Source organism: Haemaphysalis longicornis, unplaced genomic scaffold (genome assembly GCF_048455015.1).
Source record: "Haemaphysalis longicornis isolate Haplotype H1 unplaced genomic scaffold, Haemaphysalis longicornis Haplotype H1 scaffold_1, whole genome shotgun sequence".
Classification (NCBI taxonomy): domain Eukaryota; kingdom Metazoa; phylum Arthropoda; class Arachnida; order Ixodida; family Ixodidae; genus Haemaphysalis; species Haemaphysalis longicornis.
In genome coordinates, this window is record NW_027526203.1 from 149,690,355 (window position 1) to 149,706,812 (window position 16,458).

A 16,458-nucleotide genomic window follows, 5' to 3' on the forward strand; every position below is an offset into this window, starting at 1 on the left:
TCGTCTGATGTAGTCACGGTACTAAAACACCGGGACACTCGTTTTCTAACGCCTCGTGCTAGAACGTAACGCGTACTAAAGAAAAGTGGAGAATGGGTAAAATCAGTTCAAAATAAACTAACATATTTTGCAGATTTTGTGGAACGCTCCCTGTCCGCTCCAGCAATCGTCAAGCGCAAGCAGAAGCTGTTTGCAGACGGGTTTTAATTTGTGTTAACTCAAATACCCACCGGCTCTCGGCCTGATCGGGTCGGGTGGTCGGTCGAAGCAAGATAAGGCATACTTACCTGGTGCCGGGGCCATACATACCTGATGCCTTAGGGCAAGGTGTGGTTTTTTCATAAATTCTGTATTCACAGGGCGAGGTGCGGGCATTGCATTGCGCTCGCGTTCATCCCTGCCACTACAATAAACTGGGGCAAATGGGGCACGCAAATTGCTTAAACCCGGTTCAGCGAAGAGAGGACGCCACCGCCTCAGCAAGCTCGCGATTGATCCTCGCGCCCAATCAGCGCGCGCCATGTGGCAAGAGGGAGACTTACAATCTTTGAATGCACTTATGCACTGCAGGCTTCACCCCTCCTCAGGTTTCACGGTAGTGGAGATGGCCGGGGATTTTTTGTTGGAAGTGACAACGCATAAGAACGCACCAGCGTTCCTACACGTTGTCTGCCACATGTCCTATAGTTCCTGCTCGTAGACCGCACCGCCTTCCATCCCGCCTCGGTATCCGTGCCCGACGCACTCGGCCCGCAGGTCTCGCCCGGCACGGGCCACGGAAGCCTGGGGTCGTATCTTGACAGTTTAAAAGAAAGAATGTTGCTGTTTCTCGGATATTAACTCTGTTCACTATACATAGTTGCGGTTTTAGCAGTTTCATTCGCCTTGTTGATTTTTTTGTTTGGAATGCACTGAAGCCAGTTGCATTGAAGAAGGGAGTGGGTAAAATACAAAGTGCCGGATTGGGCCAGTTGACAATCCATCTTAATACTACAGCGCAGCAAGAAACAAGGACCCAAAGTTAGGCACAGAGGACAAGTGCACACCGCTCGTCCAGTGTGCCTTACCTTTTGTCCTTGCTTCTTGCTGCGCTGTATTATTAACAAGGTGAATACAACAGAATAAAGAAGAAACCTGCAGTACAAACAACATATTATGAGCCCATATTACCTCTAAAGAAACAACATTAAACAAGTAAATAAGGATGCAATCTTCGTGTTGCAACGTAAGAAATGCGGCTACGTATTGCATGTGGTAAGGGATAATACAAGAGGTCAGGTACAAATAGGTGTCAATTTTTGGCAGTCCTGGCAGAATTGATCAAATGAAACAACAGTATACATAGAGCAAGTGGGATTCGCGGACAGCAATGTATTGTTGTACACAATAGAAATACCTAGGCGGAACGACGCTAATTCGCAGCGGAACAAAGCCAATCTGGGTTTGTAATTGTAGATCACAAAGAAGATGGTTTATTCCCAAGATGTACGTGGGATGACGGAACGGAAAAAGGCTTTAGTGTTGCAAGAAAGGACGTCAACTTTTTGAACATTGTCTAAACGTGAAAAAGATACGCTTGAAGTAATGCGCGGCGAAGTATGCTGTGTGAATATATTTGATGGAATAAGCCCAAGCCTGGAATTTTGCGTATTGACGTCAGAGGTGTTATTTGGAAATTCAAAAACGCCCGTGTGTACGAGATTTCGGCGCACGTTAAAGATCCCCAGGTGGCCAAAATTAATCCGGACCCATCCACTACGGCGCGCCTCATCGCCTGCGTTGCGTCGGCGCGTTAAACCCTACAAAAAATCGAAAATTAGTTTTTATTCTAGAAATACTGGCTGCTCGCTTGTAGTTCGCACCGTGGTGAGATTACTCTGGTTCTTCACTATATGTTGTCACTTCCAATAAACTTTTCCTTACTTGCTCGTCAGCGCTCGTGGTTGTGTTCTACTTCGCCCCAGTTTTCCGCGCTGTTTTTCCAGCAAAGATTTTCCTTCTTTGTTAGCACCCCCTCGATTTCCGAGAAACTGCTCCACGCCGCCACAAAGCACGAGTCCACCGTTCACTGGCGCATCTCCGCCACCGAGGCGACACCTCAAGACGAAGAACAAATCCTCATCCACCTTCTCAGTTTGAGCCGTACAACTACGCCGGACTCGCATTTCCCGAATCATACTTTCTTACCTCTAGAGTTTGAAATTTGAAAGTTTGTAAGGTTTTTCAATACCGTTTGCGTTTTCTTGGTTAAGAAAGCGTCTTTCATGGCTGGAATGGCGCTGAATGAGTTACCAGTTGGACAAAGGGCGAAGTATGCTGTGTGAATATATTTGATGGAATAAGCGCAAGCCTGGAATTTTGCGTATTGACGTCAGAGGTGTTTATTGGACATTCAAAAACGCCCGTGTGTACGAGATTTCGGCGCCTTTATGACCTTTTTTTAAAAAACAGACAATCAACAAAGCTAACAAGTGAGGCAACGATAAACAAACTGCCTGGGGTCTCCATTAATTAGGGGGTGGGGGGGTACTTTAACTCACCAGTGCCTATGTAAGCATTTTGAGCCGGTATGTTGTCGTCTTAACCAATGGTCTTTTTGGTGCAACCGTAAACACAACGCCAAAGGCCGGCGCAAAATTTTCGCACAGTGCGGCTTAATAAAAATAAGAGCCACTTCTAAATGCATTTCACCTTCCGCGTAAGGTCAGTAGATAAAGCTTTGGGCTGTTGAGCCCAAGGGCGCGGGTTCCATTCCCATCAGTGGCGGCACTTTTCAGATGGCAACGAAAAGCAAAATAGCCCCTGCGTCGGGATTTCCCCGCGCGTTAAAGAACCCCAGGTGGTCAAAATTAGTCCGCAGCCCTCCATTAATGGGCCTCATAGATCATGCATGGGTAGCTTCAGCGCGTGAATTCCCCCTTTTTTTCCACAAGAACGTTTCTCTGGCACTGGTTCAAGCATTTATTCTTTAAAGTAACCGTTCGCAATCGGGGTGCTCGGGTAGTTTGGGGTCGATGAACGCATTTCTGAGTTCTACGAAGAGCTCATTCCTCTCTTAACTCAACGTCCTGCTTTTCACAGCACGTACGGTATATGTGTCTGAAAGCACACGACGGAACGATGTGCCGCGCTCACGTCTTACGCGTCTCAACCTTTGTTGCGGCAGGTTAAGCAGCGCAGGGAACGTTTAGTGGTTTTATTCAAACTAGCAGTGCTTTTCACTTCATTATCTGTACTTTTAATGGTCTCCCTTCCTGCCGGTCGTTCCGTTGCATTCAAAAGGATCGATCTTCGGCAAAGGGCACGCATTTCGACTTTGTTCACAAGGTTTCAGTTATTTGGCTGCCTTTCATAACGTTAAAGCTGTGCATAAATGCTCAATACGCCAATCATTCGCCAATATACGGCTGATTTTGATTGTGCGAAGGAACTACTTAGCCGTGTGCCGGCCTGCAAAGACTCCAATTTTATTTCTTGAAGCGCACTTTTCGCGTGCATCCATGTTGTTCCCCATCATTTTCTCCAGTCCACAACTGCACCGAATCCAAGAAGCCAGAGAGTGACCAAAGCATGGCACTGCGCACTCACACTCAGGAGGATGTCGTCGTGCGTGAGGCCGAGCCTGAGCGCCAGTCGGTACTCGTCCTCGAGCGTCGTGTGCGTCACGGCCGGGTTGTCGGTGCTGAGCGAGAAGCTGGCCCCGGCGCGGCGCAACCTGCGAGTGGTTGGAACACCGTGGGCTCCCGAACCCGGAGCTGCAATTCACGCCTGCTAGGACGACGAATCAGGCACATAATTCCATTCACAGGTTTAAAATCCCACCGGACTGCACGCGTCTCGCTGAGTACTATTAATGCGAGAAAGATAAAAGTTCGTATTGCGGCTTATTTTGGCGAAACTCCACTTTGCCATTAGCCGAGGCGCAGTAAAGTGCTACAGATAAAGAGAATGCTAAATAAAGTGAATGGCGCTGCCTGCCGGGGAAGCCAACTACGTAAAAATTTTCGATCTCAAGCATCGTATACAGGTCAACCAATTATGTGGAACAGCATTAAAGTAATCTGATCGAACTCGTATGTCTAGAACCATCTTATACCAAACATTCCCAACGCCGTAGGGAAAGATTTTTTGTATACATTAACAATATATTTCCACCTTATTGATTAAACAAAACTGTTTTTCGATTAATTTAAATTTGATATAGGAAGGCGTTACCGTACAATTAGTCACCCTGGTAAAACTGTAGGACCAGTGTCAAGAGGTCAGTTGTCTGTACAGCGCTGCGCATCACAAACCTTACGGGATATACCACAAGAGGACACAACACTTGATTTATGGATAAGTGGTTGAATTTGTAAGCACGGCGTGCAAGTGGGTGTAGACATAGAGAAGGCCCTGCCTCCTGGAGAGATGAGACGATTAAATTCGGGGGCAATTAATGGTTTCGGAAGCAACATTTCGTTGCCTAATCGCCACAGAACTGGCACTTCCCGGAGGCACTTCTCTTGGTTCGCCTGCTACACTAGCTACATTCTTTCGACCAACTGTCAAAATTAGCCACTGTTTCACCTCCGTTACTTTGAGATAGTTATGGCGGCTAGATAGATGTACCATGGTGCCTCGATATGCAGCCTCTGGTTCTACATTTAATGGCTTGGGTTTGAGCCCACGCTATTCTAAATGTTTTTGAAGTCAACTATGTTGTTGTTTTTATAAGGTTATAAATCTTTTCTACGCATCTTTCCCGTAAATAACGGCTGTTCGGAATGGTTTATCTTGCTTTAGGTCACGGAGTGAGAGCAAGGCTCCCTAGAGGGATAACGGCGTGTCCTACAGCGGCCAGATAACGTCTCAAGCGATTGGCCTAGAATAAGCTAGCGGCACCTGTCGCTGGAGAAGAAACTGCGCGACCTCCGCGATCGACATTTCACTGCGCAGCCCCGGAACCAATGTGGTCGCTATCAGATTGACCATCAGGTGCCGCTACCCTCTCCTTCGCCATCACAGCTACAAAGCTTTGTAGTCCGCGTTCGTTTTCATTGTCACGTTATCTGGTCGCTCACTGGCGATCGCAGCAATGGGCCGTTTTGCCTAGTATATTTTCCAATTTCTGAATTTGTTTTATTTCGAATATGTGTGCTGGGGGCCACCCAGGCAAGAAGAGGTTCTCTGACCTCTTCAGGGGACATTAGGGGCCATAGGAGGCAGCATGGCATCACAAATATATGTACAGTGAATGATAAATTATCAATAAAGACTGAGCAAAATAAGCTGTGGTGTAAGGTCTTATATACGGCATATTTCCGTACCTTATATCACAGAAATGGGCGCATCATTAACGCATGGTAATAGAACCATTAAACTCTGCAAACAGTGCAATATGGCTCTACAGTAATGATATGCTAAAAGTGTAAACAATGCATTTTCATAAACAAAAAATAATTTCATTTTATTCAGATCACGCATAAAAAACTAACATAAACAAAACAAAACCACGCTTGAACATTTATAACATTTCTCTCAACGTGTTAAAAAGTGCTCGCGCACTTGACGTGGAGAAAATGCGCTGATGTTGTTATAACCAGCATCCAATATGTGGAGCAAAGTAGGGGAACGATACGTTAGCGACTGGAAAATATAGTTAGTCTGGTGGCGAGGAATAAGCCCCTTGTCAGAGCTGCGGGTGCGGGAATCAGGGTATTGTACTGTGAGTTGCGAAAATGCATTGATGAGACGCCATAGTTTGTTATTGAATTATCAAGAATAAAGCAGCCGAAAATTGCAGACGTTCATCGCACTTATTAAGCCGTATTTAAGAAAAAAACCTTGTATTGTGTGCAAGTATGGTACGCTTGGGATGCAACGAACCGCTGTTTTCAGTAGGCAATGAATTAAATTTGTATTTACCAATGTAGTTATACCCCAGAAAAGAGGGCAGTAGTTTAATTTAAGTATGATGCAGATAGTGAGTGATAAGTCTGTAGTTTTGCTATATCAAGCATCAACTGACGACATCGTGACAAAGCACCAGCAGCCAGTTAGGTCAATGATTCAACGTGGAATTGCCAATACGTATCTGCTGAGGAGGTGATGCCAAAAACGTTTACGCTTTTTTATCCACTTCAGTGGGCGCGTGGCCAAAATGTAGGTGCGTGTGGATGTGCATCCACTTGTTTTTGGCCTGAAATAAAATGGCTTTAGACTTGTGTGCGCTTATTTTGAGCATAGTATTTTACGACCATTCCCAAAGTGTCGCAAGTACTTGCGCCGCCTCAACCCCTATCTCTTGCGCTTCACTACCTGATACAAACAAGTTGGTGTCATCAGCGTAAAGAACGAACGACGTGTTTTTATCAGTTTTATGGATATCAATGACATACTCGTTAAAAAGAAATGGTCCCAGAGCACCAGTTTGGGCACGCCAGAAGAAATTATCGAATAGGATGACTGACAGTTGCCACTTCCAACGAAATGTTTTCTATCGCTCAAGTAAGATTTCAATAGGCTATGTGCTATCCCATGCACCCCATAGTTGTGAAGCCTTTGTAGGAGTATTTCGAGGTTTAAGTAATCAAGCGCCTTGCTGAAGTCTAAAAAAATGCCCAAGGTAAGCTCATTCTTGTTAATATTGCTAACTACCAGTTCTTTCATACCGTAGTCGAATTTTCAGTCGAAAGTTTCAGTCGAATTTTCCAAGCGAAAACCATGCTGGCATCTGATAGCAGCTTATTATTGAAGAAATCATTTAATCGTGCAAAAACCTTTTTGCTATGTCTTCTATGATAACGGGAAGTATAGAGAATCGTCTATAGCTTCTAACGTGATTTTTATCACCCCCTTTAGGAATAACTGATATTTGAGTCATTTTCATTGCACAGGAAAAGCAACCACATTCTTCGCCCGAGCAGTCTGTGCACCTTCGTGTTTGTGCACACTGCACCTCCGTGCTGCAGGCGCAGTGTGCAGTCCGTTACCGCGTTTAACTAATGCTTTGCAACGTACATGAAGCACCGATGCTGTATTGCTGGAGTGTCGCGATTCCGACGGGAGCGATCGGAAGCCTGTCGGAGAAATTATGTGATGATGATGGTTACGTGACAACGGGGTGCTCCTTGACGGTTCGTGGGACGGCTCCGGTGAGGAAGCTGCTGGTGGGGCAGCACTCGAAGTGGACTCCCGCGGAAAGCGCCTGCTCGTAGGCGCCCTCCATCACTGCCCGGTACCCGTGCCCGATGCGCTCAGCCCTCAGGTCGCGCACGGCACGCGTCACGGAAGCCGCGGGGCCGGCCTCACCCGCGTGGGCCGTTCGATGCACGCCGCAGGAGGCCGCACGCTGAAATTGAACGGCAGCTCATTTACGGTGTTGTGTCAACTCTCGTTGCTTCTTTCGTCATCTGTGTCCTGGGATCCGCGTCCTGACTTCAGTAGCAAATAATGATCAAGGACATCCCAGTCTGTGTGTTAATAACTCTGCCGTCTCGAGCGATCGCTTCCATTTCCGACGAGGGAAAATGTGTATCCCAAGTTTTAATTCGAAAGGCTTGCAAGGCTGGTCTAGAATTATCACTACAAAATTAGTACGAGAAAAAAAGTAACAAGAGCTGACGTTTCTGGTGTAAAACTGTTTTAGGTACTGTCTGGCGCAAAAGTTTACGGGATATGCAGTGCCTGGTGCAGCGGCGCAAATCTGCATTGCTGCGCCATCTACCGCCACCGACCGCCCTGTCATCGAGGCTTAAGAAACTTGCGTGCCAAGCGCGCTTTGTGCATGCCTGTCCTTAGTTCGTTATCAAGGATGTCTGGTCACTCGCTTCCCAGTGACGTGCTTTGGATATTTTCGGCAGCCGCTGTGGCACCGCGTGACCATCACTGCGGGCCTGCGCTGCCTGTGCAACAAAACACGGAGCTCGCGGCGACCTTTTGCGCGGGGATCACGCTTGTTTGCATATATGCTACCTACAAAGTGAAATGCCGTCGAACATTACAGTAATTACAGCGGAGCTGTTATTGGCGAGGAACTGAAGAAAACTGCGTGCTTCGACAAGGTCTGCTGCGGCAAAGCCAGCATTCTGGTAAATGCGCTGTAGCTCTCGATCTAATGTGGGCATCTCGAAAGAAGTTGTTCTGGAAGGGGCCGATAGGACGAAGAAATAGCAATAAATTACGGACTCAAATCACTGAAGACCACTTTTACGAGCCTCCGTATAACTGAAGGGAATATCGGAACTCAGGAATCTCGCGTGCGTGTGCGCGTCTGTGTGTGTGCGTGCGTTTGGGTATGTGTGTGCGTGTGCGTGTGTGCGTATGTGTGTGTGTGTTCCTCCAACTGGACCTCGAGGGACAGCTACATTGATAATTAAGCTTTAACATTACATTGATGTACTACAACTAATTTGTAATGTCTTTCGCAATCCCCTTTTCCATCCCCTACCTACAGGGCTTTTAGCCTTCTCTCTGCATTTAGTTAATTAATTAGTCAATTAATTAATTATTTACTTATTCGTTCGGCACCTCACTTTCTACATACTGTGTATTCCGAAAAACTTGATCCCCGCCCAAAATACGGTTGCAAGCTACGTCTTTTGTTGCACCAATCAGAGCAGACCCGCAGCCACGGTGACGCGCCGCCACAGCGGCTACCGCGAGTATCGAAAGTACGTCACGAGGGAGCGAGTGACCAGACATTCTTGATCAAAAAGTAAAGACAGGCATGCATAAAGCGCGCCTGGCGCAAAAGTTTCTTGAGCTTCGACACTGCGGTCTGCGGCGGTAGATGGCGCAGCAATGCCCATTTCCGTAAGGCCCCACTCCACCACGCACTACACATCCCGCAAACTTTTGCGGCCAACAGTAACCTCAATTTTTCATGCGGTAATACAAAGAACGGCCATGCCACCTCCCTCATTAATGATAATCTGAGATCTAGGCACGTATGGCTTTGACAGACGTGACTGGTTTCACCGTGTTACGCATAGCTTATGCTGCTGTCGCAACTTCAGCAACAATTTTAGACAATGACGTTCTCTGACGCCTGAGCTAACTAAACTACGTGAGGCACCGTTTCGTAAGTCTCTGAGCTGCGATATGCCTGTTGCCTGATGGGTTATTTTTCCGTATGTTCTTTTTCCTAGCCCAGAAAAAATGAAGTGGTCCGAGCATGGCACTACAGAAAATTGCACCCTTACACACAATGAACACCCCAGAATTAGCAAGAGATGGAGGTCACGAATGCCCAGGATTGCAACAACTGCGTCGTTCTTTTCGTGCTGCACTTCTAATTACAAGTTTTTCGTACGGTACTTGGAAGGCTTAAACAAGCATATTGCCCTTCAGAACACTTCTCGGGGCGTTCAGTCTGTGTGTTTGGAAGGCGACAGCGTACCGGCTTCCCCCGCCGATATTTACCAACGACCTTTAACGCGAGAGCGTTATTAGGCTCATTTTTCGATTTTCCCGCGGAAGCTAGCCGTACGCTATCAGCCCTGCTCATCAAGCATCCGCGGCAATACGTCATCACTGCCAACCAGAACCTACGACTGAGGGAAGCAGATGCGAAGGATTACCTGAAGCTGGAATACGCGCAGCACCAACTGATATGTGGAAAGGGAAAGAAGGACGATTGTTCGGCCGAGGCAAAAGGGAAAAAACACGTGGATTCAGCAGGCGCCGTGCCTGCGCAGTGAAGTTCGTTCTACGCTATGTCGGTGGTAGCATAGAGTTTCTTAGTAGAGAGGAAACTGCGCCTGGCAATACATGTCGGCGTGGGGGTTATGGCTTTGCGGGAAGACCACACCTGATGGCTTGGCATGTTTATCGGATTCGTAAGAGTCTTCGTGGGTTTGCTTTCTTCACTACGCAGTGCTATGTCTCCGAGGTAGCCGCTCCAGCCGAAATGGCCGGAACTCGCTTCGCTTTCCTCGCTTCTCTCGCTTCGCTTGAAAACTCGAAATTTGCTCCATTAGTTCATGCCAAGACCGCTGTGCTTCACTATAAACAAGTGTGAGGACTAGTGCCGGCAAGTGAACATCAGTAGATATTTGAGTATGAACAAGCCCACAACGTAGACACGTTATTGTGATAAGGAGAGTGCACTTCCAGGTACCTTTTTGCAGTATCGGCGCATATGTTAATAGCGCCCCGACATCCTGACTGAGCGGGTAATTTGCCGCTGCGAAGGTTGTAGCAGACGGTCTGTTAGGAAGACACGCACGACAACACCACGAATGCGAGGTGCTCGTTTTCGTAGGTACGCGCGTACAATTTTCTGGGCCTTTTACACAACTTATTATTTGAAATGTTTGCAAAACAAGATTCTTTAATGAGCTTATCCAAGAATTTTGCATTATTGTTAACTACGAGCTTGGTCTGAAGAATAGTAGCCATTACCATTCTGGCAGACTCTCAGCAAAAAGAATACGCTTTATTTTTTATTTCGTTAGCTTGAAAACAGCATGTTTTAAGAACACGTTTTGTTTTTATTTCGTTAGCTTAAACACAGCGTGTTTTATTTTATAATTGTATATAACACTCTTCTTTGCGTTTTGGGGGCATTGTATTTGAATTTACGGTCACTAAATCGTTTCAATCCAAGCAATGAAGAAACTAAGGCGAGCGCACGGTATAATGGCGGCCCATGACGACACAGACGGCCTTGATGTGAGCCGCATAGACGCTAGTGCTAGATTACTCTCTAGTGCATATAGTAAGAAACTTGATGTGTGGTAGGGGTAATGAATGCTCGGCAGACCGTCACCAAACGTGTACGCAACTGAGGCCATCACAGCAAAGCGGCTTTGCAATCGTAACTAATGCCGGCGCAGACATTATGTCGCCTAACTACGAAGTGGGCAGAAGATTATCGCCAGTGTCTTGAAAACTAAGGAAGGTCTAGATTATGAGCAGAAACGAAATAAATGTCTGCTAGTAAAAAATAAAAGCCAGTATATAGCGCCTAATTACAATAATTTTTAATTTACTTTTCGAATTTTCCGCGGTTTTGTCACCACCGCAATGTGTTTGGGGCAAACGAGTGATGGCCCAACGGGGCTAAAATAAAAAGAAACACCCAAAAATATTTAAGGATGTCATTCCAGAGAACACTCATGAAAGAATACTTGGCTCGGCCCTACTGAGAAGCGATAGAACTGTTCTCGCAATCGCCAAAATACAGGAAATATTTATCGAATTAGGCCGAATTGTAAAACACCTAACCAGGGGAACAGAAGGTATGAGAGAAGAAACGAGAAGACGCAAGCAGGCGCTGATTATGAGTCGGATATTGTACAGCCTGGCGTACAACAAAGTTACCCTCACAGAAAGAAACCAGATAAACGCCTTCATCAGGATAGAATTTAAGCCAGCCCTCAACCTTGCAATTTGCACGGTCAACGAAAAGCTCCCCAAATTGGGCTTCCTGACACCTTTGAGGACATCACGGAAACCACTCTCCTAGCTCAAAGGAAGTAGCTGATAAAAAAATCGGGGACAGGCTATCGTTTGTAAGATAGCACACTCCCCTAACCCCCCTCCCCTCCGCGGAGAAGGAACTGGACGTCATGATGGACGTGTACCCGTGGACGTGACGCAAAAAATGCTTCCCAACAAAATCATCGGATACAAATCAAAGGACAGACGAGAAACCAGCATCAAATTCATTCGATTAAACTAACAAAACCGTGCAAACACAGTTTACCGTAAAAATCGTCGCAATGGACTACCCTGGCTATCTTCGTGACTGCATGACCCTCCAGTACACACACGAACGGAAGAAATAGAAACTGGAGCCATGCTCTCGGCAATCCAACTAGGCAAAATACCAAACAGAACCACAAACACTATTGTAGATTCATCATAGCATTTCAAACATCATTACAAGTGGAATAAATAAGCACTTCGGGAATATTCTCCAATGCAGAATGAATTAAGGGAATTCAAAATAAGTGGACAACCGGACGCGGGGGTCTGGACGGGATCGAGGCTACTGACCAAGAAGCACGCGAAGTCACATCCGCTCTGTTTGCGATCATGACTGCCACACTCCCCTCCCCAAAAAATATGGAGAACGTCTCCTTCGCGTGCCACCAGGGGCTCTCAAGGCTGAACAATCGCAAACTCTGCACAGGAAACAAACCAACCTAGATATTCACAAACCTAGATGAGCGAATGTGTTTGGTAGGAAACATGCGACGTTAACTGAAAACTGTGCTAAACGCGGAAAACAAACACTTCCTTCCACACAACCTTGCCACGCCCAAGCTTATGCTCAGGGGAGAACAACTCAAACATTACATATTGTACCTCTTTGGAGAAATGGAAGGCAGCGTTGACTAGCTTGCCACCTTAGATCAGCGTGAGGGCAGGGGACGGCGCTACTGCATCCGCGGCTCTGGACTTCGGGCCCCCTCTGCCGAAACTCCCGCTAATTCGTACTGACCAAAGGTATCCGCTTTATATCTCTCTCTCTAAGCAATACCCAAAACTTCAGACCCGCCTCGACATGAGCGAATAAGCACTTTGAATCACTGACAGTGTCGCCTTCTCGCTGAAACTGACCAAAAGGAGCTTCAACCATTCACGCCCACATCTCAAACCACCCAGGCGTAGATGGCGCCAGTCTTTCCTCTGCCACGGCGATTAAAAACCGTTGCAGCTAGTCTTGCTCTCTTTTTGCTGCCCTTCGGTGCTTAAAAAGCAGAAATCGTAAACGCAGCAACTCCGTTCCAAAACGCTCCTTCGGCTTCCAAGTAGCCCTATCGCGTCGTACATCTTAAGACCTAAGTATAGATGTGTGTGCAACTTTCTTTACTGCTGCACCACTTATCCGCATCTTCGCATTCGTTTATTCGTCTTTCGGCGCCAACTACTGCGAAAGCGGACTGGCGACACTTCATGCCAAAGCTTCATCAGAATCACAGTCTCCGTAGCTAGAGTGCAGCTGCCCTGCTCACGTGCCGTCCCGCTCGTCTCTCACGCGACATGACGTCAGCGCCGTACGCCGTACGCTACCTCTTGTCCCGCCGCTGATAACGGGTTAATATAGCCCGGTGGCAACGACTCTGCTCCTACTCTGTAGAAGCGGGTTCGCGATTTCCACACACACTCAATTTGTTGCTTACTCTTTACAGCGGCAGTAACTTTTTCCCCTTTAGCGGCACCCCACAACAACAACGCCGGCGTCGCTAACCGTGAGGCACTTAAGGCTTGCGCCCTAACAAGACGATCCCATTTCGCCAACCTGCCTGGAATGTTTCGACGATGACTGGGTCGGTGGCCTCCTCGCCGTACTCGGCACGCTGGGAAGCGCACGCTCCACCTGCGCCGGCTGGCCCCACGCCGCACACGTCGATTCCCACCACGCCACGGCCGCTGTATTCCCGGCACAAATCCAGCACCTGCGGAGCCCATTCTGCGCCACAAACACGCCGCAGGTGACAAAGTTGGCGAGCGATGCTTTTTAACATGAAAGTGTTTTATTCCGGGATGCACGAAGATTTCACTTACGTCATATTCGTCACGGATATGACGCCAGTACAACGAAGCAAGCGGCCTGTAAAGGGTGCACCCCTGCAAACAGGGTCTTCTTGCTAGGAAGCAACTTTTACAACTAACGAGTACGTTATACTTACGGTTGTTCGTTTTAGGATTTTACATTTTAACACGAGAGTGTTCTATGCCGGGATACACTAGATTTCACTGACGTCATATCCGTCACGGAAATGACGCCAGTACACCTTTGTCGAAGCGACCTGCCAGCAGGCCGTCGCTCGCCAAGCACACACAGAAGACAGCCGCCGACCCGCAAATCGTGCTCAGCTGCAGATTTCGCTGCACATTTCACTTTCGTATTTTACCGATTAATATGGCGAAGTAATCAACCACAGTTTTTTTTAAACCACTTTTTGCCTCGTCCAAAATGTCGCTCGTATGTTTCATCTGTCCGCAACCGTACTTACAAGCAGTGGGGGGACCGGCTGACCAGTTCGGACCTTGCGCACAAACAGAAGTTCTCTCTAGAGCCCGGGCAACCACCCACGGTATCCAGGAACTTAGGACGACCCCACAGTACTGGTGCCCCATCCATTTAGGATCAAGCTTGCGTGTTTTCAGAAATTTTTATTGTTTGACCCTCCCTTACTACATTTTGCACTCGCCTCAGCGCCCTAGTATCTGTGTGAAAAATTGTATACGTCAGGATAGTAGAGTTGTGCGTCGTGGGCGGTCGTTTTTTCCTTGCTGCAGCCGAGGACATGACACCACAGCAGCTAACGTACCATTTTTACCCAACCCTGAATTACATCCCGCTTAGCCCGACACGAGGCGACAGACTTCGTCTTTCGTGGGAGGCGAACACGGCTCCGCGCCATCCACCATCAAAATCAGAAAATAACAAATTAAGAAACTCCTTTAACGACGGCTTTGCCTAAAGCACACTTGTAACGCAAAAAATCCAACTTTACGGAAGACGTCATGGGACTTAATGAACGCGGGAAGAAATTTTTATGATGCCATTTTAACGCAAAATTGCGCCTAATTTAAGTGTAAAATTTAGATGATGCATATTATTTTTGAGTAATTGGCCAGGAAGCTGATCGAAATTCGAAAGAAGGTTGTATAAGATAATTTAGGCCCATGTGCACGTGTTAGTATCAGGAAAGTGACCCAGAGGCGTGACGGGACGTTCTGTGGATGATGTGGCGTCAGAATGCCCTTCTTGCGCACTTGCCACCTTGCGGGTTCACGCGCAATTTTTACGCGTCGGAGTAAATTTTTACTTTATTCATTCATGTAATCGCGCGCGAAATATACATACTACCGTGATTTTTATCGTTGTGCGTGGAGTCTCCTAATTCAGACAGTGTTTGCCGAAAATGATTCAATAAAGATTTAGGGCGTCGCCTACCTCTTGAATGCTTCAGAAGACCTTCATTGCAGTTCCAGTGCAAAAGAAAGCATGGCCATGGCGTGAAGCACTTGAATGCGGCCGAACCCGCCTATTCAGGAATAGGAGGACAAGGAGTGTAAACTTGATTGCACCACGAGTTAATTTCTTCCCTCATGCATGACGACGGGAGGTGAGAAGTCCTTGGTTGGTCACTGCCTGGTGGGTCTTTTTGTCCTGCTGGAGCTGATCGCCCGGAGCCGGGATGGCTAGCCCTGCTCGTGGCTGCGGGAAGGGATGGGAGCGACGAAAGGCATGTGCGGTAGCACTTACAGGTAATGAAGTACAGGGTCGGGAGCAGAATTTGCGGGAGGCGAAGTTTGAGGAGGGGTGGGTGGTGTGAAGCAGGGGCCGTGTGCGTGTGCGTTTGTTTAAAGCCGGTGGTAGGTACATAATAAAATATATCTATATGTAAGATGGTTCGATATAAGAAAAATACGCAGTATATGTGAAATATTTTCAAGGGAGCCTTCGATTATTCAACATCTATTTAGGAATATTCGGCTCCCATTTAAAAAACGTATGGCACACACTACGCCTCTTGCGTGAGTGGTCGAAACGCCAGCGGCCGTCCACTAACCCGGCATTCCTCGCACGCATGTCAGGATGAGCCTTAACTTGGCGCCAGTGTCACACTCGGCCCGACGGAGGCCCTCGAGCGCCGCGTCCACCACGTCCCGGGCACAGGCCATGGTTGTGGGCGTAGTCTGCGAAGGCGGCAGTAGCGCTGTGTTGGAGGAGGCCAGTAGCTGCGGGGCTAGCCGCATCTCGCTGTAGATAACGCCTTCGGACGCCTGGTCCACGCCTGCCTCGTAGGCAACGCGCTCCATAGCGGCCCAGTCACCACTGTGAACGCCACAACAGGGCTGTCAGAGCATACACAAAAAGCAGCACTGTGGCGAAGGGCTACGACATGGGGTTCTTTTATTACCATCAAAAGTTCTAAGTTTTAGTCTGAGAAGCAAGGTCCCCCCGGCCGCAAATCAAATCCGCGACCTTGTCTTGCTCATTAAGCCACCGCCGCACTACGTCACCACAACAGAGATGGACCTTAGGATCTAAGAAACGAAAAAAATTGTTACAAAGAGCCATACTTTTCTCGGTTATTTCTCGAAGCCATAAAAAAGTGGAGATATTTTCAAGCCCTATAGACAGAACTGAAAGTTGTGTTTGTATTCAATTTTTAGCGTAAGAACGTCGATATGAGTTGGAAGCCACCTATGAGTCCCTAGAGCGTTTTCTATGCGCTATGTTAATGATTGGAGGCCGTCAAAATAAGCGTTTCCAATTTGGTCGCATTAATGAAGGAACTGGCTTACTTGATTTGTAACTGTAGGCCAAAGGGCCTAGACCTCGTTCTTGAATTTACAGTCGGCGCAGGGGAATGCAGACAGGCCTCATTACTTTTTTCGTCATTCTTACAAGAGCAGGGGCGCAGAGAACCTGAATATTACAAGTTGCGGGAGTAAACGTACGACTACATCGCCAACTTTCTATCTGACAGCTAAGCCATAATAAAG

At 47.4% G+C, this 16,458-nt stretch overlaps 1 protein-coding gene across 1 annotated transcript in view; it reads right to left on the reverse strand.

Moving 5' to 3' along the window:
* Nucleotides 1-16,458, reverse strand: part of LOC144166575 (adenosine deaminase-like) — a 35,460-nt gene that overhangs the window by 5,550 nt on the left and 13,452 nt on the right. The window contains exons 4-7 of the mRNA XM_077696076.1: nucleotides 15,519-15,784; nucleotides 13,239-13,405; nucleotides 7,095-7,333; nucleotides 3,589-3,715 (exon numbers count right to left, since the gene is read on the reverse strand). Of these exons, the coding sequence (XP_077552202.1) occupies nucleotides 3,589-3,715; nucleotides 7,095-7,333; nucleotides 13,239-13,405; nucleotides 15,519-15,784 (799 nt within the window). The remainder of the gene's footprint in view (nucleotides 1-3,588; nucleotides 3,716-7,094; nucleotides 7,334-13,238; nucleotides 13,406-15,518; nucleotides 15,785-16,458) is intronic.